Source organism: Sphaeroforma arctica (assembly GCF_001186125.1).
Source record: "Sphaeroforma arctica JP610 unplaced genomic scaffold supercont1.407, whole genome shotgun sequence".
NCBI lineage: Eukaryota > Ichthyosporea > Ichthyophonida > Sphaeroforma > Sphaeroforma arctica.
Window position 1 is genome coordinate 3,184 of NW_014040151.1, and position 26,110 is coordinate 29,293.

The 26,110-nt window shown below is 42.3% G+C and overlaps 2 protein-coding genes and 1 non-coding gene across 3 annotated transcripts in view; 1 reads left to right on the forward strand and 2 right to left on the reverse strand.

The window, feature by feature from the left end:
- Positions 1-4,442, forward strand: part of SARC_05961 (hypothetical protein) — a 6,662-nt gene extending 2,220 nt beyond the window's left edge. The window contains exons 4-6 of the mRNA XM_014300147.1: positions 719-910; positions 1,583-1,807; positions 1,889-4,442. Coding sequence (XP_014155622.1) covers positions 719-910; positions 1,583-1,807; positions 1,889-4,216 — 2,745 coding nt within the window. The 3' untranslated portion in view covers positions 4,217-4,442. The remainder of the gene's footprint in view (positions 1-718; positions 911-1,582; positions 1,808-1,888) is intronic.
- Positions 4,443-7,370: 2,928 nt separating this feature from the next.
- Positions 7,371-7,442, reverse strand: SARC_30122. The gene has a single exon. It is a non-coding gene; the product is annotated as a tRNA-Pro (tRNA).
- Positions 7,443-17,322: 9,880 nt separating this feature from the next.
- Positions 17,323-25,724, reverse strand: SARC_05962 (hypothetical protein). The gene is made up of 13 exons (XM_014300148.1): positions 25,494-25,724; positions 24,035-24,132; positions 23,649-23,759; positions 22,362-22,642; positions 21,765-21,984; positions 21,370-21,458; positions 20,637-20,746; positions 20,280-20,438; positions 19,407-19,539; positions 18,980-19,089; positions 18,358-18,486; positions 17,960-18,139; positions 17,323-17,704 (listed from the first exon to the last, which is right to left on the reverse strand). Exons 1-13 carry the CDS (start codon positions 25,581-25,583, stop codon positions 17,525-17,527), a joined length of 1,890 nt encoding a protein of 629 aa, XP_014155623.1. The 5' UTR covers positions 25,584-25,724; the 3' UTR covers positions 17,323-17,524.
- Positions 25,725-26,110: the final 386 nt, after the last annotated feature.

Here is a 26,110-nt window from a genome sequence, read left to right on the forward strand (position 1 = left end):
GCGTGTGTATATGTTTGTATATATGTGTGTGCCAGGGTTTTAGGGTTAAGAATAAATAGAAAATTCACAGCCAAAATTGTAAATATTCACATACATGTGTATGTATATGTGCATACCCAAATTTCTGTATACCTGTGTTACTTTATCATACAAAGGAGCTTGTCATTTAATGTTTACATTCATTCATGTGTCTGTGTTTCTCTGTATACAAATACACTTGTGTTAATATATTAATATATATACCCATGTAATTTATGCATAAGCATGTCTGGTAATAGATAAGTGTGTATGTTTAGAGGTCCGAATATTTTTCTACATGTACATATTGATGGGCATGAGTAGCACGCGTGTCTGCATTCACTGCCTTATATATTCCTCGTCGCCCAGAATCAGTAATTATTTGTATTCGTAATCGAATTAAGCAATAGTGCACATACACGAGAGAGTTGTTCTCGAAGTAAATGCGACATACGGTTACAAATTCATTGGCCAAAAGGAATACATGGTCTGTGTTAAATTTCGTATACAAAAAATGGGGTATCTTGTATCGGCCATATTGAAATGTACCACAAGGTGTTTATTACATATGGTTTGGCACGGACTATCTGATAATATGAATGAAGTCTCAGGATGTCATTCGAGGCGCGCATGCTGTATTTGCATATGCGTTTCGGTATTTTTTTGGTTGATATTTTGAGTTCTCATTTTTGTATCCCAGACGTTAGACTGGAAGCTGCACCGGTGGCTATGTCCACTCGAATCAGGAGGAAAGAGATCGGCAACAGCCGGAATACTGGTCGAACGACAAGAGGCACGCTCTCTGCCGCGGCACTGCTCTCGGTGTTTATCGAAGAAAGCAACGGTATCCTGTCCTTGCACACAGAGGTCATTTTGCGACGATCAGTGCTTTGTAAGTATCATAATCTGGCTATGCTTGTGTGTGTCTCGCTGTGGACATAAACTGAAGTTTAGTGTTTTTTAGTCTTCGCGTCAGAAATGTGTGGAGCGGCCGTGTAGGTAGCATTTTTTTAAAGATGAGATAAAGGTCAGAATCAACATACTCGCATGTGCAGTTGTTTATGCGTAGTTTGTGTGCAATCCCGCAGCTGGTACGTATAATTTTTTCAGATGAAAGTGAGACTCAGCCAATATTTGCCACGAGAATCACTTGAATCTAATCATATTCATACGTAGTCGACCATTGGATCTCAACCGGAAATGAATTTTTATTGAAATCAGTTAGGTCGATATCAGCATTTATTTGTATCGATGATTAAAGCGCAAGTCATTCTGGCGAAGGGATTTATGATCTTTGCTGCCACGTCGTTCTCGATGATTGTGCGCGTAGTATTGCTGTGAAGGTTCTTTTACATCGAGAATGTCGTCGTGTTGCTTAATTTTCTACATCTCAGAGTGCAATGCATGATGTGACCACCTACCATTTCGAAGCATAGGCGACCGTGTTCCAATGTAGTATGTGGGCGCTGACCTGCTATGCATTCTCATATTTACGCGCGCTTGGTATATCTAGTACTTTAGATTGTGATCATAAATTTTATTCGCTTTCAATTGTATGTCATAGGCGTTGGACTGGAAGAATCACCGTTGGGTGTGTCCCACTGTACCAGAGAAGAATAAGTGGTCAACGCTGAGGACAGTGGTTGAGGAAAAGGAAAGGAAGGTAGCTCCCCGACCTCCGCTCAACAATGGTAGACTGCCTACAAGTCTTGATGACGATCACCGAGCCCCAAGTACGCAGGCGAGCGGCACACCGGACATCCCTATAGTGGAGAAACGCTCTCTTGAGGTGAAGGTGTCGAGTGATCGAGATCACAGCAAGGAGAACGGCACACCGAACATCTCCATAGTAGAGAAGCGCTCTCTTGAGGTGAAAGTGTCGAGTGATCGAGATCACAGCAAGGAGAATCAGCGCGAGAAAGAGAGTCAACCCAATAAAAAACTAAGAGTTGACCGGGAGAGCTCGGGTGAAGGGCCAAGTCGAAGGGGGACCAGAGATATGGACAGGAATAGTAAAGGTAGACAGCGCGAAAGCAGAGAATCTAGTGGGGTGCGAGACTCGGGCAGGCACAAAGAAGATGGAAGGGGTAGGGATAGGGGCAGAAGTGGAAGCGTTTACAGACAATCAGAGAAAGAACGAGAGAGCCGCAAGCATGTGGATAGGCTTAGGGACGAACGCAGGAGCAATGAAAGGGCCCGAGAAGAACGACGGAGCAGAGACAGAGCCCGCGAAGAGCGCAGGAGTAGAGATCAGAAAGTGCTCAGGAGTAGAGACCAGAGGGAGCACAGGAGTAAGGATGGAGGCTGGTCTAAGGATGTGCACAGGGATAAGAACACGGACGCTAATATGGCTAAGGAAGTACATAGTGGCGAGAATGGCAGTAAAAATATTGAATCGCGAGTTACAGGTAAGACGAGAGAGGGACGGGGAAGTAGGGATGAGGGCATACCCAGAGAAAGAAGTAAATTTGGTCATCATAACAAAAATGAGCAAGTCAACGTTACTCAGCATAAGGAGAAAGTTAGCAACCTTAACAAGAAAGTGTCCGGAATAGCAGAAGGTCCAGAGGATGGGCGCTCACATAAAGACAGGACGGTCGACAGTGACGTTGGTAGAGATAACCCATACCACCGATCTACCAAACCTACAGAGGAGCTTGTGTATCCCAAAAAGCCTATACGTGACGACAAAGATGCAACTGAACACCAAACTATTCCTGAGCCTGTCAAGTCAGCTGGTGTGCCTCCCGAGAAGAAGAACTTGCTTAGACAGTGGACTGAAGAATCTATGCCCATACCTAAAAAGGGAGAGACTTTTAAGATTCGCGTACCTAAAAAGGGCAAGGCACGTATTGCACACGTTCTTGAACTTTCGGCGGTCCAAGACGTCGCAGAACATTCACCACTCACAAAAATTCACACAGTGCGTCCAAATCAGAATAATTTGTCAGTGCATGATGATGCAAGTGCTCCCAAGTCCGGCGGAGGCACCGCAAGCAATGCAATGAAGTCGCTGAAAAAGGGATCGGCCCATAGTTTGTTGAGGAAACAGACAAGTGGTACCACGGATGTGTCTGGTTCTGGAGACGCCCGGACGATATTTTCCCGTTCCAGTAATGAATCAGAGAAACCCAGGGTAAACAAGACTAAAATCATGGACGAGCAACGGAGAGGGCTGAAGAAGCTGCGCAAGGAAGTAAAGATTGAGAGCAGGAGGAAAAGAAAGCTATCGAGGGGTATGAAAGAAGTGTCGAAAGCGGATACAGTTTCCCAGAAGAATGTGAAAAAAGATCTGAAGATGGCAAAGATGGATTATATAGATATTCGCCCCAAGTATGTGACATCGGACTCTAGTGATGTCAGTAGTGGTAGTGAGGCCAGCGCTAAATACACGGATGGAAACTCCAGTGCTTCCGAATTGGAGAGCGAAGACGGACATGGTTTTGCTACGGATCCGACGAAGGGTAAGCAACCTGTGTGTACCATCTGTGGCGATCCTGACAATTCGCAAGGTGAAGGAGGCATGGACTATCTGTTTGTGTGTGCGACACCTTCATGCAATAATGCTGGGCATGGTAGTTGCTACGGTTTTACTTCGGTGCTAGTGGACAATTTATTTCAAAGCGATAGGCCGTGGTATTGCAATTATTGCAAGAAATGTACCAAGTGCGGGTCCACCGATGAGGTCAATATGTATTTGTGCGAATACTGCGATTCTGGCACTCACTTGGCCTGCTGCGACCCGCCGCGGAAAAAGAGACCTTCGGAGAACGAGGACTGGTTCTGTAAATTATGTACGTTATACGGGAATGGTGCGGGTATAGGTCTACAGCCTATACCCGGAGAATATCGTCCAAAATTATTTACGTCTGCAAAAACCGGGGCTGTATCGAGCAAACCTACAAGCTCGGGGGAAAGCAGTCATGAAGTAGCAACTACCAACAAGGGCAGCGCCACGAACAAGGTAGCGGTGCAAAAATTATCTGCACAAACGTCTGCGTCAGAAGGAAAGACAACCTCGTCAGCTTTTCCGAAATCCGTTCATCAAAATGCACATTCCGACACTGGGTCAAGTATAGCAAAGGCCGCATCAATCGCTAACAATGGCGGGATGCGCGCGCAACTGGGCTTAACCAATTCGCCTTTCGCAATAGTAAAGCCGAATGCGACAGTACCCCTGGCAGATCCTAGATTGTGAATCAACATACCGCTTTGGTGGTGTAGTAAATCTACACACTCTCCAGGCCTCCACTGTACCGAATGTTGATGGTGTGGTAGGAGCGATAATCGCAGAGAGTATATGAGGCGACCAATCTGAGAGGACCGATCTAGAGGTGTCCAGCTGTCGATTACAAAGAGGGCGTGCATTTTTTTTCTTAAATGATGAACATAAACTTGCCACAGGTTCGCTATGAATCTCTCTCAACACAGTGCCTTCACGAAAAAAACCCCCCACACAAAATTAGGCATACTGCAGGTCTTAATTTATTTATTTATTTCTATCGAATTTCTACTGGCCATTAACAATATTGTCTAAAACCCTTCAGCGATCAAGATACGTAGAGCTCATTTTTCTAATATCACGAAAACCCTAAAACCCTAGGAAAAAATGAGAGGTGAAGTATATAGTCAGAGACTCTCCCAAGTGTCTTAAGGGTAAAAGGAATTGGAAATAGCTTTTGTTATGACCGTAGGCGATAACTATAACCGTAGCGAAGTTCCATGTCACGTAACTTGTGATATACACTCATATTCATATTCATAGATTTAGTTGGCATTTATAAGGGTATATATATATATATGCATTTACATTTTTTTTCTCCATATAATCCCTTTTTAGGGGGGGGGATCGAACGTATAAACTGTTTACCCTTCCCCGTTAGAAACTGTAAACATACTCTATTAGTAACCTAGATTCTTCTATCTATGGGTGTATGATGAGATAGTATGGGAGATGTAGTCAAGTACAAACGACTGTCACCTGTATCTTATAAATTAGTGAGGTAGTCTTAGGGAATTAGTTGAGATTGTATGAAGTCATCCGCTGGTTATCTAAGTTAGTGAATGAGTTATGTAGTCCTATTTCTTTGAGGATAGATGAGTTCACTTTTTATAGATGGATTGAAAGAAGATAGAAGGATTAGGATACTCGATAGGAAGTCCACTAAACTAGTGTATAGTCGGGGTATCCCTGTCTTCCAATAAAATAAAACCAATCTATATACTCGACAGGTTTATCGGATATTTGGGGGCACTGTGTGGGAGGTGTCTACAATTTTAGTACCAAACATTTTTTCCATGAGTGTATAGGCCTTATAATTTATCTTCCTACGGACTAAAATATTCGTAACTAGCCAATAGAGAGGATATGAGTGAAATATAGTTTATGCGATGTGAAGAGTGACCCTCGAGCACGGGGTACTTCTACGGGGTCGTATACTCACATAAAGAATAAAGATAGAGTCCAAGATGAGACGAGATATGGATACTCGGTCTCAGTCGGGGGTAGTATAACGTTAAAGGGTGGCCGAACCCCTCGTCCAGAGGGGACACTGGTCGAGGGAGATGAATAAATAGGGGAGAGGTCTATAGAGCAAGGTATAAATTATATGTGTATTGGGTAATCGTAGCGGTAGAAGAAATGTGTAGTAAATAAGTCTTCTATAGGGAGTACAACTTTACATAAATGAATGAGTTACTGCTCGCGGAGCTTGCAATCCCTCCGACCAAAATAGAATAGAGATTACTAGGAAATAACAATAGGGTGGCGATAATAATGGAAATAAGGTAAGAAATACTCCTAAGAGGACGAGGAAAGAATATATTTAAATGCTTCACTAGGGATGATTAAGAGTAAGGTTCGACTCTAGGGATAGAGAATAAAGGTACCATCCTTCAGAGTAGAGTAGAGTAGACGTGTGGAAAATCTTGTGTAAACTAAACTAATTCTGTGAATTTATTTAATCAGAATATACGATGTACCCAATATCGCGAGAAAAAAAAGTAGAATCTGGTATCCCTCCTGAATGCCAAATCATGTATTCCAACCCACACTTCTAGGCAGTCCAGAAGCACCATCGACCAGGATATATGGGAGCCCAATACGAGGCATAGTGAAGCGAAGACTATAGACGCGTGGTGAAAAAGCGCAAGCAAAGAGAGGTGTGAGCCAGCATAACTTTTTGTTTGAATCGAAAGTGTACATGAAGTGTCTGATCACGCATAACTACATGTCTGACCACGTGGAAGTGTATGTACTTGATCTATACTCACAAGAGAGAGTCTGTCTGCTCATACGAGCCAATACAAGTGATTCAGTTTACAATATCAAAATACAAGATATCACACTCGCACACCTCGCACATTACATAGAAAATGACACCATGGAAGTTGAGACTATCTGTACTAGAAATCGAACATAAATGACGTGTCAACACGAAGTATAATATAGCACAAAATTCAAATATAAAACACCAGGTGTGCAACTAGTAGGTTTGGGGTAAAGGAGACTGTAGTCATTGAGCATTAAAAACCCCAGCACTTGAAGGAAACCTCAAATATTGTGGAAATCCAAGGTAAACCACAATTCTGGGAGTTTCATAACAAACAACATAGTGCTATGGACTATGGTCCGATAAGGCTGTGACTACTGGTACATGATATAATTATTTACTGACGTATTAGTTAACAAATCGAAAAAAGAATTTAAAGATCACCAAAAGTAGTTAATGGTCTACTTTCTATGACTAACTTCTACAAAAGCATATAAAAAAAGACTTGCTAGGAGGGTTGCCATTACTTGACTCCAACAAGGTGAGAACCTATGTTCTACTATGACCCGACGTACACGTCATTCTCAGATTGGAATGATGGACAAATCACCAGTCACGATGGCTAGAACTTCGATTCCAATTATGTGGGAACAAGTTTTTTCCACAAGCAACACAGACGGGTCAAGGCATGAAATTTGGGAAGAAAATTCAAAAGTCATTGCACAGGCTCCAATATCCTATGTCTCGACTCTTTTTATCAACCAAAAGTACAAGGTGCGAACGAACGCTCACACAGAGACTTGATATACTTACTATATAAATTTGCAGACTTACACCATATAACTGGTGTTCACGACTACAGTTTGTGCAGAGGGACCCCATATCATTGATAGTTTACAAAGTGCTTTTGCGTCGCCGCTGCAGATACACCGGGTGGGTATCGACTCATATTGTACAGATTTTACAAGTCCCCATACCATTGATAGTTTATGAAGTGCTTTCGCGTCGCCGCAGCAGGTACACCGGGTCAGTATTGACTCAGAACATAATTCTAATTTACAAGTCTCAAAAAAATAAGTTGGCGGAATCCACGAATCGAACGTGGGGCCTGACCCACCCTAAGGGTCAATCATACCACTAGACCAATTCCGTTTTAGTGTTTTTATATTTAAAAACAAACCAAACTTCACCCATGTATTTGCTGAAGTGTTCTTTCTATCTAGGAGGCTATGGAAAAATAGCTAAATATTTCTTAGAACAAATTCCCATAACCTTTTCCAAGGGTTATCTCAGCAATCGTTTAGTGAGAGTGCATGTAAAATTACACGCACATATACACATATCCTATAGTTTGCTGCACACTGTATGTAGGCATAAAGGACACGAAAGTGTGACACTTTGCTGTGCTGAGTACTGCAAGGGTCAGATCTCTGCTATGTACTAACCCAGCGCATAGTGTCCCACGTGGAAATGAAAAACCCATGACATGGATGGGGTGAATAAAGACATATTGAAGAAAACACCAATACAATCAGAGTTTGAAACAGAATCCAGTACGAGGTATTTCATCTGCGATAAACACATCCGCGAGTTGTCTTTTTAAACAGATTGATACGAACATTAACACTTAGAAAGAACCAATACACAGCCTTGTTGCAAGTGATCAATTAAAGGCAGATGCTGATCGCACGCAACAAGACTCAGAATACAAAATTGCAGGGGTAGTCTATAAGTTGAAGATGCTCTAACTATTTCGGACTGGCATACATAATAGTACCTGTACCTAACGTATCCCGGTTTGTCCTGGTCCTGAGATAGCTCGATGCACACAATCGCTGTAAAGATGCTAAATCGATACTACGCAAAACAATATGAGAAACAATCGTCCAGACTCTCATACCGATTGATAATGGACAGTTCGGTAATAAAAAAACACCCTCATATTCTGGACCAACTTCCAATCACAGCAGAGATATGCTATATAAAAAAATCGACTTTTAAAAAAGACTGAGGTTATTTTCTTCCAGGAGTGCGCACTAAATCATTCGAAAACGCTGTACTGATGTGGTTAATACGGGTTAGACACAACGAGGAGGAAAAGTCGTGGTCCACTTATTTGAGATTGAATGTGAGTATACGGCTGGCAATATTCTTAGAGATGTGAACTTAGCTTCATACTTTCAACATCCGGCAAGATGTGATAACTGGCAAGAGATCTAATGAAGCTGCCACGATCCAATATAGTGGTGGGACTACAACTCCCCTGCTTTACAAAAGATTATCTGGCCCTCGTGATAGCTATAAATGCTATTTTCATTGAAGCGGGTGGTGATATATTCTTATAAGCAACAACATTTGGAAAGTACAATCAGTAGGTGGCGATTTCAGCATCAGGTCATTCTGTATATGTATCGCCACTATTTCCTGGATACCTCAGCGACAAACAACTATCTGAGGCTTTCCGAAAACATCATTTGATATAAAAATTACCACGAGGTTACTCCGTGGTGAGTGACAGGCGGTTCGAGATTCAAAGACTTCTGCCCGAAAGAGTGGCGTTCAATATTCCGCCCCGATTGCCTGCTGCGGGGCAGTTCAGAAAGCGACCATGAAAGTCGCAAGAGTGCGAATATGATTAAATAGAACGAGTAAATCGCCGGGCGAAAACCTTCTTATATTGGCACAGGAAACACATCTTGTAATTCTTCACTTCTTCTGTATCGCAGTTAAGGTTTGTTTTTACCCAAAAGATAGTACAAGTGGAACAGGTTTAGTAGTAACGAACCTAAGCACAAAATATTAAATAAACGTTGTTATTCTGCTTGAGATATTATAAGTGCTGTAGTGAAATGGGTGTAGTAAAGCGAGTGTACGCATAAATATCTAGCAAACAATACTTTTGTTATCCATAAAAAGAACTGTACAGCATCAATTGACTCTAAATACTCTAACCCAAAATCGAGTCTATTCATATTATTCATCCAAAAGAGTAAGTTTAAGGGATAGGTGTAGATGAATAGATTCGAATTCACCCTAACTGTTCTTTTGAGACTCATGTGGGCTTAAGCTGACATGATCCCTATTGGTTGAAGAATCCTCTGATCTGTCAATGGCTATTTTGCGGCCGGTGATTGATGCTCGCCAAACTATTTGTCGACACTTACCATGGCGTCGGGCTAATGTTTTGTGATTTGCGATAATCAATTTATACAGTAGTACGAAACTTTTTACAACGATTCCGCTGTGCACATTCCACTGAGATGGTTGTATGTTACAGAATAATATATATCATGTTTCTATACCAGACCTCAATCTTAAACAGGGCAGAATAATATTGGTTCGAATATTTGCATCGTCTTGTTGTCAGCGTACAATTGCACTTTTTCCTGCATAATTGTAGTATATACCAGAGTTGCGCAATGAGCTAACTTCCCTTCAACCACCTTGCGATATCACAATCTTCGTTCTCGTCTAGTTCAATCTGGCGTACGCTTTATATTGTGGGTTTTGTTTCAACGATCGTGGCGCATGCGCAGTGATACAAATTCGACGATCGGATGCGCCGATGTACGTATATTCATTCACTTGAATACGTACGCGTTTTCTGCCTCTCGACTGAAACATCATTTACATATATTAAAACACTAGAGCGTTTTGATTCAGCTGCGAGGAAATGTATGTTGCAGTGCGCTTATGTCTGTTTCCATAAGTAGTTGAACTAAAGAAGGACTTCATAAAGTCTACAGACAACATTAGAAATTTGAACCAATCAACACTGGCATAAGAACATAAATATGCCAGAAATTCGGCGGCAGTGGACTGAATCAATAGACATCTAGCGCTTTATTGTTTGCAGGCAAAAGGGATATTCTTGTCGCTTGAATAATTCTTAGATCTAAATATTGCATATACTCTTTTAATATATTTGAAGAGCCAGAATGAGAAACACGCTCTATCATGCTTACATTAAATACTCACGAATGTGTATAACTGTACATAACGCATGCTTGAAGGAAGAGATATATAATTCGTATACACTGTCCACTAGCGCTATTCGTCGTGATTTAATATGTCCTCGTGTGATGCAGTGCTGCTGATTAGAATATTTGGTTTGATAGTCTTGCATCCATCAATTTACAAATTTGGGCTTTCCCAATCCCGGCAAGCTGACTTGTTCCTTCCCATGTATCTCGGGAATAGTCACACCCTTGCTGCAGTTCATGTGCCAGGAAGGGTACGTGGTTTATGCGTTGTTCAGTCCCACAACAGACATTGAATTTTCTCACCCAGCCTCTTATGTCGAATTGAACCATCATCCAATCCCTCGTACGCAGGTACATCAAAACCTACAGTAGCTGTAAGTGCGGGAGCATCAGACTATCTACATGAGCAAGCTTGTACATCCGCCTCAAAAGGCGCAATAACTTTTGGATATCGCTGAATAGCACAAACTCCGACTGCCACGAGAACATACTCCCAAGTGCGAATGCATTAACTTTCAAGTGTATCTAGCCCCTTTTGTATCTTATTTCTGACATCCAGTATAAGCGTTCTTGGCAATCAAGCGTCGTTGATTGCTCTCGGTTTGCCGGTGGGACGTCTTCTCCAAACACGTAGAAAAGTTGACAGCCTTGTTATGTTGCACTGTGGTATGATATCGCTGAATTTCATTCACTATTTCTTTCTTGAATACAAGCGTATACCGACCATTGTTATGCCCGTATATCCTATTTACTGTTACCTTCGCACTGGAGTATTTGAAACGCATATACAACCGAGTGATGGTCGTGTGTACTAGGCACGATGCATATGTACAGCAAATGTTGTTCTCAAAGGCATTTAATAGGGACTTTATGGGGGAATGTTCTTAAATATCGTTTATGGCATGTTCACCCCCAATATATTCTTTAGTGTTAATTTAGTGGCTTTGGGTGTATTAAAGCCCTGTGCATACAGCACGTTATGGGCCTTGTGAGTAATAAAATCGTTTCCACAACAGATTCTGAAGAGAACAGCTCAAAGTCAGCTTGGAAGCGGTTTTGCTTCTTTCATGAAAATTTAAAGAGCTATTTAATCACAGTACACGACTGCACAACCAAATTCCCAGGGCAAGCATACTTGTTGAGACGTAAACACTTATAAGCACTCAGCCCTAAAAATCCCACATTTAATTATGGGAACAGTAGAGGGTATCAGTTCTATTTTGGCCTGAATTCATGTAAGAAGCATAAACACAATATTGTAATATAAAATATATTGTATAAAAAGTTACTTCGAAGCAAATATGTGTATTATGTTCCGAGTCCCGTGCGGTTACCGTGACCTGTTCCTAGGACAGATCTTCGTATATCTCTTTCATGTATTTCCTGTCGTTGGCTTGCTGTTAACCGATGAGTACCACAAAACAAACTGACCGGATCCTCTCACGTTTATATGAGCGTCAAACCATAGAAACGGATTCTGTCGGGTCTGGAATCAATAAGTTGAAAGTCGACCGTCAACATTTGGCATTTAATTGTTTTTGGTTGGTTTTGTTTTTTGATTCAGGATTGATTCAGACGTGTGCCTTCAACTGAGTGCACCTTTTGATCAAACTTCTCCTTGGCTGATTTCACAACAATCTTAGCTTGCCGCTTTGTGAGTTCAAGGAGTATAAATTGATCACGACTCAATCTAATGTAAAGGTAGATGGATATCAATTCTTCCTTATATTGTGTATTCATGCGTAGGCGGCATGAGTTATATAATGAAGAGTTTACAACGGTTTCAGAAAGAATCGCACTGTATTAGATAGAATTGTCACCGTTCTCATAGATGAGGCGGTTTCTGCAAAGGTGAATCGTACTCTATTACGGCGAGTGCGACAGTTGTCTCAGCAGGAAGCTCCGAACGCAGAAGCGATGATAAGGAATAATTAATACTGCTTTTCTATCTCTTTATCCACAAGCAGAGCGAAGATTCATGACTGTGAATGTGGATATGCAACTATCTGCAGAATCACGTGGAAAAGCAGAAATGTTAGTTAACGTTGACACATCTACGCCATCAACGAACAAGTTCCCTGCACAACCTCGATGCAAATAGTCATCTATGGCAAAGGTTACCAATGACGATAATACATCAATATTTCTATCAAATGGATCCGGCACGGCGACGAAAGTGACTATTGCGATACTTCTTGACAATTTTGTATCGACCTCCATAAAGTGTTCGTTTTACCTTAATATCGGGCTATGCCCAAGCCTCCTTTATATAAGCCGCTCGCAGCTCTTCGAATTGGATAATATTACTGTCTAATTGAGGTCACATGGCTTCTTCTAGCTTCTCCAATCGTTTTTGTCAAGGCCTTGTGCTTTGTGCTTCAGCTCATTTGTTGTAATCAGTTCGCTGGTTTTGTCTTCACAAAAATTATACGTTAAATTGGGGACATTTGTGTCTATGTAAAGGTTACAGGTTGCGGTATGCCACATCTGTACAAACAGTAGTCGGGAACACCAGTTGTCTGGGGCTTGCTGCTTAGATTGTCATCGTAAAGATATCGTTCGTTAACCAAATATCTAGGGCAAGCATACTTGTTGAGACGAAAATTTTTATAAGCACTCAACCCTAAAAATCCCACATTAAATTTTGGAAACAAAAGTTTTATTTTGGCCGAAATACTTGTAAGACGAATTAGAAACAGTACATAATATTGTATTATGTAATCTATTGTACAATAAAAAAGTTACTGTATCATATTCCGAGTCCCGTGTGGTTGCCATGGCCTGTTCCAAGAATAGATTCTCACATGTCACTTCCATGTATTTCCTGTCGTTGGAGTATGACAAATCGAGATGATACACATCGCAAGAAATAGAACGTAGCCACGAAGTGTAACGCTTCTCAATCCGATGCAGCGCCAAGTCTACGGCACATTGCTTTTGTAGAAACTTCCAATCGAATCAGAGAGTAGAGTTAGATCGATCAACAGTGAGTCACTTGCAGTCAGCACGATCACGACCCCGGAAGAATCTGATGAACAACAGGGGAAGCCCGAGAAGGAGGAATCCATGCCTACAAATAATCACATCGACTCTATATCCTTTCTCCCATAGGAGATAGAATAAGAGCGAATGGGATATGGTGACAGACAATAGGCAGCGATCAAGCATAGGATGTGGTCATGTCAAATTTAGTTATAACTTTGACAACTGCTGATTAGTGATTCATTACTATCAAAGAAAATCGAGTATTTATATCGATCCATGTCAAAAAGACATGCAGTGTGCTAGTAGACTTGGAGTGGGCTACAAATGAAAATTGCATTGATTCTTGGGCCCCCGAAGGATCCTACATATACCTTGTAATCGCAAATTGAATCGCCTTTGCGAACCCCACTTCAATATGGGATGGAGCTGGCAGAACACTAATATTTAATTTAATATATCTACCGCCAGTCATTCACGCCATCTTAGGTCAGAACCTCATGCCAAGCTTGGGGTTATATGTGAAGGGTCTATAATCGTTATTCACACCAATTGACCCCACTAAAATATTGTTACCTATACCATTGAGACGTCAACAGGACCTCACCGAGGAAATAGGAGTCCGCATGAAGTTAAACAAAGAACTAGGGGACAACGACGCCATCGAAGAAACAATAGGTGTCGGTTGGAAGAAGAAGCGATTTGGTTGACGGTCATACCCGATCATGCAGCAAGAACGAGTAAGGTTGTCAGTAGCATCGTGGAAAAAAACTTGGGTACCTTTGGTGACTTAACAGGTACGTAAACGGTTGCAGGAATTAGCGATAGTCTAAAGACAGCTACTGACAGTACCGAAGTAAACATACAAGTAGAGAAATGAAGAAAGTGCGAGTATGTTTAGAGTTAAGAGCAGTGACTGCATTGATACCGGCGCGCCAATTTATATTTCACCGTTCCAACTACACCATAGGCAATATCGAAGGGAGGAGTTACTATACCACGCCAGATTTGACGACGGCACACAACCACCTTCCCATAAATTCGTACTCCTAGTATCTGTTCAGTTTTAGGTATGGGAAGAGTTAGTACTCATTTATTTCTGTGCCTTTTAGATCACATGCAATCACGCAGCAGTTCCAGCAAACTTTGAAAGGAATGATACTACAAAGCCTCCCAGCATACCACTACTTAGGCAAAATCGTGATAGCAACGGACGACTAAGAATAACACGTTCGGATGAAGAAGAAATCCATACGGCTACTGACGTACCACAGTTTCAAATTGACGCCCACGAATTGCCAATTTTGCAGTACGAGGGGTCATGGGTCTACAAAAGCGAGTATCCATTGCCGAAATTGATATTTATCTGCCACGAGAAACGAGCCAAGCTCATGGACTGGCCCACCCCAAAGAAATACAAGGGAGACGAAACACCAGCAACCATGGGAACCATGAAAAAATATATTGTAGAGTCCTGAAATTTACAGTAAATCATGTATCATTTCAATTAAAAGCGGATGTATGAGACTACGGCATAGGCGGAGGACTGTATCGATTAATAGAAGAGAGAAAGGAATACCTGATAATCTTTAATATAACTTTCAACTCGACCTAGCACATCTATGCAACGCCAACGAAGGAACTGTTGACCTTGGTAATTGAACTCCCACGTTTCCGGGATCATCTAGAAGGTCTAAAACTCCGGTGCCTACCGAATTCCATCGTGATGGAAATACTCAAGTAAAAATAAAGACTAAGTGCGCTTCTCCCAGATCAAGACTTTCCTAGCTGAGAGAAACGTACTTCAGAAAAGGCCCATTGTTTTCTATAGTCGTAACTTTCCAGCCACTCTCGTGCTTGACAAGTATTTAAAGTAGTTCGATAAGAACACTACATGCCGATACATTCTAGAAGCCTTGCAAGTACAGTGCTTTGATTGGTTCACCGTGGACATCTCACCACGTTTACCGAATGAACCGGAACTCATCAGCCCAGCGAACATACAGCAGAAGGCGATTACAGTGCTGATTGGTAAACATCTGACTATGAAAGTATTGGAACATACGAACATCCGCAAAAAGTACAAAAGGCCTAACTTGATGACGTCCACTCAACGTTCAATGTGGGATTGGATCACCTGCTAGCACCAACTCGTGGGATTTTGTTCGACACGGCGAAAATACTGAATTTTTCAACACTGCGAAAATGGGGAAACAACCGAACCCTGCCAGTTTTGCAACACCAAGTGACATGTTCGAACACTACTGAGAATAGGCCAACCGCACTTTCTTGGAGTGGCCGATCGTCTGTGGTAGGTACGACAATAGGATCAGAGTCTCTCCGCCTCAAAGCCTGAGATTATCGCAGTCGATAGTTTCTTGGTGCGGCCGGTCGTCACCGTAGACACAATAGAATCTGAATCGCCTACCCTCTATGGATGAGATTATCGCAGTCTAGATCATAGATCAGTCTTGAGTACCGCGAGGGTTGCGTTACCGTCGTTACCTTCAGCAGCTCCAGTAAGTTTTGAAGAAAACACCTGGTCGCGAACCCTATCACGAGATCAAGCATGTTTGTGGATGTTGCAAACTTTGTTTAACGCTCATCAGCGCAGGTACAGAGCCACCAGTAATAGATTGAAACCGTCGTGAATCCAGCAATGATCGAGCAAGATATCACAGTTTGTGTAGTGAAGGATGCAAGGACCAAACGATGAAGGGCCCAATCGTTCTCTACGGCGACGCTAGTTTCACTGAGATACCAAAGGGTTGACCGGATTGGAACAACACTATATTGCGAGCTGAGCAAATATTTATATCGTTGTTGAAGAGCTCCGGACCTCCCAGGTCTACATTGCATGCCACAAAAATGCTAGCATGAGTCAGCTTAGAGGACACCTGCGTTGCTCAACGCGTACCGAGCCGGGGAGAAGCCACTCCATTTCCCGCGCGGTACAAATCCATCTTTCAACGCACTGGAGACAACGGTCTTCGATTGAGTGGACGAGGTGTTCAGGCATTGCTATCGCGCGAGTAGGGTCATCTACTTACACACAACCATGGATTCTCGCGCCAAAAGTCGCCGATTTGAAATTATTCACTTCATGGTCCATTCCGGGAATGTGAAGCAGGCGTGTAAGGCCCAATAAAGTAGGAAAATAGTTTGTGGATGTTACGTTAGCAGTGCATGAACGGTGGCTGTCTAGGTTTAGTTAAGGAGACGTACAATGTTGATAAACCAGTCACGCAAACAATGCTTGAATTGCCCTGAATGGTTTGAATCAATTTTCAATGTATTATGATACATACCAGAAAATCTGGTACGGGAAATGAACATTCACCATTCCAAAGGAGGATGCGACTATCACAAAGCGTTAACATACTGATCGATGGGTATATCTAATATATTACGCTGTATATTGATCATTTGATATTGGACCAATGGTTGTACGTTTTTGCTAGCTTTTGAAATTGTGTATTTGAAGTGTGTCCCTTTCGACCCATGTTCAGTATATCGATTCGAAGGTTAATTCGACCTATCCATGAAAAGAAAAATTAAGATGCAGGTTATTAGGGTCAGTTATGACTGTTCAAGCTTTCTGCTCCTCATAGATCTGGGAGTGAACAGCGTGTTCTTGTTTATGTGGCAATATTCTTCTCACAACCAGATACAGGAAAAGTGGCGACTGCCTTTGAATAAACATTTGAGTATTTCAGAGTACAGCTACGCACTGCTCGTGTACATGCAACCTGAGAGTTGATGTAGGAAGGAATGCGTTGTATCGTAGAGCTAATACAACGAGGCGACAAAAGACACATAAATGACATTCGTACTATTACAAACGAGCAATGGAAAAGCGAGAAATATGACATCCCAATGTTGACCCATTTACGCATGAGGTTGAAATTCCGAAAGATAGTTATGAACTTATCCATTGATAGTTTGACGATATCATATTCATGGTGTAGACAAAGTACGGTGCAACGAGCGACAAAGAATGTCACACATTCATAAAAAGTTTGGGAAATTCTCTTGGTTTTATTTTTCAGAGATGTTTTTTTTTAAGACTGTCAACTGCGAAGAAATAGGGCTATGGTTTTCTCGCACTAAAACCATTGGTTCCGAATTGAGCCTGGCTATGCTTGCAAATGCTCTCTTTGTAAGAATTCTTGCTGAGGGTAAGCTACAAGGTGAGTTCAATAGTTGATTATGATCTGCGGGATCTCCGTCGCTTGATATTTATATATTTAACTTATCCAAAACCTCAGACTACTGTTCAATAATGGATCCTGACATAATGCTGATCTTCAGCTGGGGATGTTGAAGTTTCATATTCGAACACGCCGGTAGCTTTGGGTGCCAATCGGCGATGTGTAGACGGACGCGGTCTAGTGTTTTGTCCTGTGTGGCGCGGCTCATTTGCAGGTCCATCGCCTCATTGAAATTGGCCTGTATCAATGAATGTAACAATACCTCAGCCTTGCACAAAATAAGCGAAAAACCCGATTCAATCTTAAATTTTTATTATTATTTCTCGCTCATAGATGATGAGCGTGCGTGAAAGAGAATATACAGCGTTTCAACTTTGAAAGTGTGGAGCGAGGTGTCCTAGTGTGAACTGACATACACAACAGAGAAAACGAAGCAATACGACTATTGCGTGATGCTACAACCATCAAAGTTGAAGGAATGAATATAACACACCTTCTCCACATGTATCTCTAATTTTCTCTTGAGTTCTTCCACTGTGACATTTTTCGACTTCACGCCGTTAAGTACTTGATGACTAGTCATTGCTTTGCGCTGGTCATCTGTTAAATTTACACACGTTCTACTATCGAGCCGTAACCTTTTAGCGCTCAAGGCATCCTCGCTTGTGTCGATCTGCATATACATTTGCATGTGGTTGTTAAGCAATGAAATATCACACAACGATCAAGGTATTTGCTCAGCCTTCCCTATAACCGAGTTTAGCTAACAAACGAATCTCGGAGCCCCCGCCCCCCCAAAAAATCAGCCTTTCGAACGTAAAAATGTACTTGCACCGCCGGATTGAGCGAAGTTCGAGGAAAGTGCCGAAATTAAAGATTTCCGAATTGTACCTTACGCAGTGTTGTCATAATCGCGTCACAAACATTGGGAATGTACTTTGTCAACATCTTTTTCCTCTCCTGCTTGGCTTTCTGTGAATGTGCCTTAGCCAGTTTTTTCGACAGCTGTTGGCACGACAGCTGCCGACAACCGCCCATATGAAAATTGGATATCAATTTCGAACATGCGTGCCATACTGTAGTCAGATACATGTATTTTGGAATCACATTGAACCAGGTACAAAAGACCATGACCCACAGCTCAGTACAAAGATCTGGAGTCTGCCCATCAATATGCACATCATATTCCATCCCATGAAGATACTGGACGGTTGGAATATATCACGTGAAACATCACGTGCAATTATTATGTACCGTATATCGAAGCAAATTCATGTGTACAGTGAAGCCTACTAGGTAATGTTTACAACTAAACTTTCATGAACTCAAAATCGCTAGTGAGCTTTGTAACGTATAATGCAAATCGATGTCTGAATTATTGCTCGGGTACTCACTATCTGATTCGGAGCGTGCTGTTTGCAATGCCTCAAGATGATAGTCAGTCAGCGATACTGTGTTATTTACGAATTCATGTGTCAGATCTATGCAGCTTGTATCTATGATACACACTTACCATGATCGCTTTCTTTACACTAATTGCTAAAGCCTCGGCATCGTCACCAATATATTCCTTTCCAGTGCCTTTGAATGGTATCTTGGTGCTCACTATAGATACAAATACTCCTGTATTTGACCAAAGGATGTGCTAGTCAATGTCAGTAATGCATATAAAGCGCTAGCAGAGTCTCAAATTACAACGAGAATCAACACTATGATGACTTTCTCAGTACCTCTTTTAACACCGATGCAACCGTGCACAATACCTTCTAGCCTCAAACAACACGACAGCCGCATTTTAAAGTAGAATTGGTCCAAGCCGCGCCTTTAATCTGGTCGGCTATGCATATATATATAGATATTCACATATGCGAGTGTACTTACAACCGAGCGCAAGCATACATTTCACGATTCTAGAAATCGAGCTGACTTCGGCGACCTACCAATTTTGTCAGTTGTCGGATTCATCTTGTAAGATTTCCAATTGATCCTGGTCATTGCTGTACGCGTCACTACATCCGCCCCGTTCTCGAACAGTAGCGGGATACGATTGGCAAACCGGTACACATTAATACCCTGCAATATCAGTATAGCTTGTCACTAGGCTGTGCTAGTACCTAATACCACAATAGGGGCCTCCATCACATACTGGAATTGAAACTAAATGCAAACAAGTACATAGCAAGATAACCTACCGAAGATTTGAGCAAAGTGAGGAAATACTTACGAAATTTAGTGTTTAATTTTCTTCTTTAGAATGAAAGTATATTGCTCACCACCATATAGGCCGCATCTAAAACTGTACTACAATGGATATGGAGCCGGCTCCCCCGACCCCCTAGATGTCATGTTTACAATAGAGCACGTGAAATTGGCACCTGTGCAACACGCTACATCTGCAAATCATTTAGCGAGATATAAAAACCAACAACTAGTGTACTGTCAATGTGCCTGAAACCCGAAAATCTCGAGTCACGATCAATATGCAATACTGAGTTCATGCGTCGTTGAGATCGACATAGAATCGAGCAGACATGCCGTAGGATGATTTCATACTTAATCACATAAGGATCACCGTTGTACATTCACAATTGCAAAAAAAATTTGAGCATATTAATGTGTTTGTATTGTTGAATATGTAAGCGTCACACAGTGACACCACATTGTGATTGTATGATTCACAAGCATCCAATTCCACCAACTAAACATCATAAGCCAATAACCTGCCAGAGACTTCTTCAGTCACAACGCCTTATCAAAAAACCACGACAACAACAGACTCCGCCAGATGTACAATAACAGCCTTATCCACCTACCTGTCTCACTTTCTTTCCACCCAGAGATACGCCAGCTTCCACGATGAAGGGATGGCCCTCGAATATACCAGCGGGTACTTGACACGTGGCAACCATTTCTGGCTTAAGCTCCTTCATAATTCCCAGGCGCAAATTATACTCCCCAGCTGGAGATAAACACTAGTATTGTTGATATGTACCGAGAATTACATGAAGATGCAAAAGTCAGAATATTGAAATAATGGAGTGACACCTGCGACCTGAAGTGCAGTCGAAGCCGCCAGGAACAAATACAAAGAAAACTGAGCGCGAAACCCTGTGAACTCGAATTCGTGTCAGGTTCATTGCATAGTACACCTCGAACATGATAAAACATACATCACCATCAGGCGTCGGAAAGTTGGTGTCGTGGAAGATTCCCCTAAGTGATTTAATATCCTTTTCCTCAAGTTCAGCTATCGCATCCATCTTGTCTCTTCCCATGCGCTCTGTTCGTTTTAATATTTTGGACGTGATTCAAATCGTGCCCCCTCATATAGATTCCAATACAAAGGTATATTCGCTACACCGCGCATGCAAATATTTAAAAAGGCGGATCGACACTTGCGTTTAAAAGTATTGACCAACCAAGCATAAAATTTGTGTATATGCAACTAAATAGAGTAGGTTATAAAGGGTTGTAAAGTACAATGACAGATATGCGCCCCCATTGTAACTTAAGTTACCAAACAAATTTCTTAGAGCGTCAGCCTAAAACGAAACAGAACTCACTCAGCAGAATATATTTCAAGAACGTAGCAAAAACAAACATGTTTAACGCAGTTGAAGAAGACGGAGAAGAACATCAGAGAGATACGACTGATTGAATCGGTTTCCGTGAGATTTTCATTGATGCCTACAAACTTAACCGATAAATGTATAAACACTTTGTAGCACGAGGAATGTATCATGGCCTGATGGTAACCCGATGCGTACTCAGCCCCAGCTGGTATCAGGTGTGCACTAGTCACACACTACCCATATGCCACCTTTCACAACAATCAGATACCCGTATTATTGGCAGTGCAATCGTGCTAAATGCGTGTCTAGCTAACTTACGGACCAATCATACCTATGATTTCATTCGCTTTTACTGAGCTGATTCCCGCGAATTCATGAGTCAGAGTTCGCTTCAATTTCTTATTGGCATGTGCAGCGTCACTGTCCAGTTTAAAATATGCAGAAGTAGTGTATTAAATTATTGCTTACATAGTATAGTGCCGTTTACCCGACATAATAGTTTGTCGTAGATGTCATCCTTGCTTATCAATACAAGGTTACAGCCATAAGCCTGCAAGGCAAGTTTGTGTCTAAGTAAGCCACATGGGAGATGTATACATAGACTTGGTGCTACCAATAAGAATTAAACCTACCCTGGGCGGCCATACCCTCCATTGATATACTTCAATAGTACCATACTGAATTTAACTTGAGGCACCAAAGAAAAACGACGGCAACTCCACCTACCCCAAAATCTTTTTGAGAACGATCAAATCAACACTGGAAGGATGGTGCTTCACTTCATATGCCGGCGCTGGCATATGTTCGGTTCTGCGGGCGTACCGCACTTCGAACGACTTGTCCTCTTTCAGCGACACGTGTATAAGCGAAAACTCGGCGTAAGGCGTGATCACGGCCAGTTGGCGCATGTATGACAAGATCTTAGCTCGATATGTTGTCCAGGTTCCTGCATGGTATATCAAACAAGGATCCCAAGACACTTGGATATTGGGCGAGACTTTGCCATGATACTACCGGAACATCAAGTACTTGTTTTGTTTTCTGCCTCTAACCTCCAGAACGATTTGTGTAACTTCTCTTCATGACGGTAACAAGGCAAAGGAACTGACAAGCTGAGCAGTAGAGATTCCTCGAAGCCTGAAGAACAGATACACAGACTCTATCCTTACTTTTAAGAGCTCATGACAAAAACTTGCACAGCGCTCATGACGAAAACATGCACAGCTTCGCATGTGAACGCATATACATAACATAGTTCAAACGTTTGTGAGTCAGAACACACACAACACATATGGTAGACATCGCCAATCAGTTTGAACATACCTTCAATAACAACCGTGATCTCCGAGCCTCTCCAGCCTTCCGTGTTGGGTACCTCCACATGTCGGATGATCCTGGGCGCATTCTTGTAGATATCTATATCCAGTGTACACTCCGTCACTTTGCTATTAGGGCCTCTGCTACTTCGCACACTCAATGGCTGCCCTGTGCTCATCTTCGCCCAAATCAAGGCCATCTTAGCACCCAGTCCAAATCTACCTCGGTTCTGTTTCACCTGATATTTGGTCCCCGCCAGCACACGGCCAAACATGTTTGGTATATCCCTGGTGTACACAATATCGTGTGTAGATTCAATCACAACAGGGTTCACCGCAGTGGTACAGGTATGGCTGAGCATCGTTCACCGCAGTGGTACAGTATAGCTGACCATGATTCACCGCAGTGGTACAGTATAGCTGACCATGGTGCACCGTAGTGGTACAGTATAGCTGACCATAGTGCACCGTAGTGGTACAGCATAGCTGACCATGGTGCACCGCAGTGGTACAGTATAGCTGTCCATGGTGCACCGCAGTGGTACAGTATAGCTGACCATGGTGCACCGCTGTGGTACAGTATAGCTGACCATGGTGCACCGCAGTGGTACAGTATAGCTGACCATGGTGCACCGCAGTGGTACAGTATAGCTGACCATGGTGCACCGTAGTGGTACAGTATACCTGACCATGGTGCACCGCAGTGGTACAGTATAGCTGACCATAGTGCACCGCAGTGGTACAGTATAGTTGACCATGGTGCATATGCATGTGCTCGGGTGTGTACTCCATTGCGCACTTGGAGATTACGCCCCGCATGTCCGCTGGGAAATATTGAGCCGCCAGGAATCGACGTGTTTTTAATTGATACAAACGCTAAACGCCGACAACGTTACGGTACAAATCTAGCATACATCCACGCACCGATGCTTTATGTTTGGCATCTGCCAATCTCTATGCGCGGCTCCAATCTCATCGGCTATTCACAGTGTGAAACTTGATAGTGCAACGAATGTTCCATAGCGCGACTAATTTGAATCTCTGATCTCTGAGCTTCGTTGGCACGCCCATCAGTTCGCACGCAATTCCGAGCTTTTGCAATCACTTGCCCACAGAATGTGGAAATACAACACTGCAGTGTAGCACATCAGCAGCAAATCGGATAGTCACTAATTGTATGCACAAATGCACTTTTGTATTTGTAAACAACTCGAGATACGAGTACTATAGGGTGACAGGTCATGAAGATTTCCCATGGAATCACCGCAAATAATACTGACAAAACGTGTCTTACTCGTGTCGCATGCCGCTTCCATTGTCGGTCACAGTCACTTTGTAGTAGTCCGTTTTCTTGTTGCCCTTGTTGATTTTGTTGCCGATAAAATCAGCATTGACTATCTCCTCACTAGCAAGTTAAGAGCAGATGAGAGTGTGGGTCATATACAATTACAATGCTGTTCATTTACTCACGTAGTTCTTTAAACTGCGGTTACCCTCCAGGCCAGCAGTTATAAAGTTACAGACTCTGGAGTACTTCCATGATTCGGTATTCTGAACGATGACAACGACATGTACTGCAGCAGTTTGCACCGCCGAAAAAGTGAAGTCATTGTCAGTACAGCTAATGGTCTTTAATAGCGCATATTTGTTCGTGCATGAAAGCAGGCGTAAAGGACTTACATCACCACTTTGATCTCTGGCAGAGTGTCACAGGCTTCCGCTGCGTCCAATGAATTCTCAACAAATTCCCTGACCGTTGTGTACAGTGATTTGCCCGGCTGCACAGATAGATCAATGTGAAATTCAGTAGTTACATACTTCAAAGATGACCTGTAAAGTATCCCGAGCGCGTTGAGGCATAGGTTCGAATTTGAACTTGAGTTTCGCCGTGCTGCATTTCAATGTTTCAATATGACAGTGTAGTCAAGGGCATATGTGCGTATGTACATATATATATACGCCCATGCACGTATAGAGGGCAAACAAATATATAGCACAACGCAGCGTGCTATACTCCAAGGCCACCACTTCAGTGTTCATAGCGATGACTAATCTATTCGAACTTCGATGCTTTACGTAGAATCACCCTCATGTACGATAGTGTACAAGTGAGTTCAAAAATTCCAGAAACAAGCCGCCGCATCGCGCGCGGGAAGGCCGATCACGGCCTATTGGAGTGAACATGATAAAATCCCTTTTGCAAGTATGCTTACTTCCAGGATAGAGTTTTCCAGTATTCGCGAGAGTGTGTACTTGCGTGTCAGATCGTGTGGCGATATGCAGTGAAGGCAAGTATTTACTCACAGTGAAAAACTAAACACGTCTTCAAAATCTACAGGGTATGTAGAGATTGCCCAGAAAGCGGCGATGAATATGCGAACCGCGCCGATAAACTGTCGAAGCAGTCTGCAGAGTCACGACACGTAGACTTTGTGATATTGAGCTATATCTGCTCTATATAGTTGATTCGAGGTTTCTGGGATGTAATCAATTTATATAATGAACAGATCAAGTTCTAAACCCATAGCTCAATGATTCTTCGCCTATAATGTAAGTTCTTGTTAAAATCAAGTGCTTTCGCAAGTACATTGTTGTGGAAAACAGTCGGCAGCTGAGTCTAATTCGAGGCTGTTCCACTTGCACATAATATTTTGTCAAGACTCAAATAAGATGAGCATGACAAGAATACACACGCATATCAAGTCTCCAACCAGCAGCAACCGAATCACACAGAATTGCTATCATAAACGCATCTAACACTACGTCTCATCTCAAGGTATATAGTACAATCGTACGAACTCTCGATGTAGCAACTATCAAATCAAATATAGGTGTAATAATTCACGCAAACATTACGACACATGTGCCATCTAAGGACATCAAGTACAATTACGTATAGGAACCTTCTAACTCACGACAACCAAATCAAGCAGTTACAATCAAACACGCAAGCATAACGCTTGTTTCAACTCATAGTACAAAGCACAACAACCAAAACTAACAGAGTCGCGAAAACCAAATACACACTGTAGTCATACGCGAAAAAGCATAAACGCGTCTCCTCTCAAGGCTCAAGGTATCAAGTACAAAAGCAGAACTCAAATCGAATAGCGGGCACCAGACTCATCATCAGACTCACGTTGTCAAATCCGGCAATTCCTTTGTTGTTGGCGAAGAATTCGGCAGGACTCTTCACCTGCAGACCATCGCTTTTCTTCTTAGGTGGCATTGTACTGTAATGATGCAGTTGTCTGTCTGGCGTAGACGTGCTGCCAATCCCGCTATGTTTATTGACTATTTTCAGGTGTATATACAGAAAATACGCCCCCGTTTAAAATAATCAATAGAGCTTTCACATAGCCTTCTTCAGTAAACAGACAGAGTGCTATGACTTTCACCACAATTGCTATTTACATTTTACTATTTTCCAGACTGCCAGAGCTACTTCGTTCTTCTTGTTTTTTTCTAAAACAAAGAGATATGCATTACACACTATTTACAAATTTTACATACATATGTACGTTCCTGGAGAATTTGAGCAAAAGAGTTAGTTGAGAACTTGAGATAGCTAAAGAAGTTGCTGTTGGAGGCATGGAGCAGCAACTTGTTCCATGCCGGGTGTTATGGGCTTTCTGCCTATCCACACTACTGGCTTAGTAGCAATGCGATGGGACAAGGGATCCATAGCGTTGAATATTATATATAAGGTAGACTGGTAGAGTGTGTGCCACTTTGTAAAGCTATGGAGGCTCCTCT

Bases quoted from the DNA above. Each gene is read 5' to 3' on its own strand.
- SARC_05962 (XM_014300148.1), bottom strand. From the start codon at position 25,583: ATGCCACCTAAGAAGAAAAGCGATGGTCTGCAGGTGAAGAGTCCTGCC. The intron at 24,133-25,493 runs GTGAGTCTGATG...CTATCTGTGCAG, and splicing joins GAATTGCCGGATTTGACAAC to CCGGGCAAATCACTGTACAC. The intron at 20,747-21,369 runs GTATGATTGGTC...TAAAACGAACAG, and splicing joins AAAAGCGAATGAAATCATAG to AGCGCATGGGAAGAGACAAG.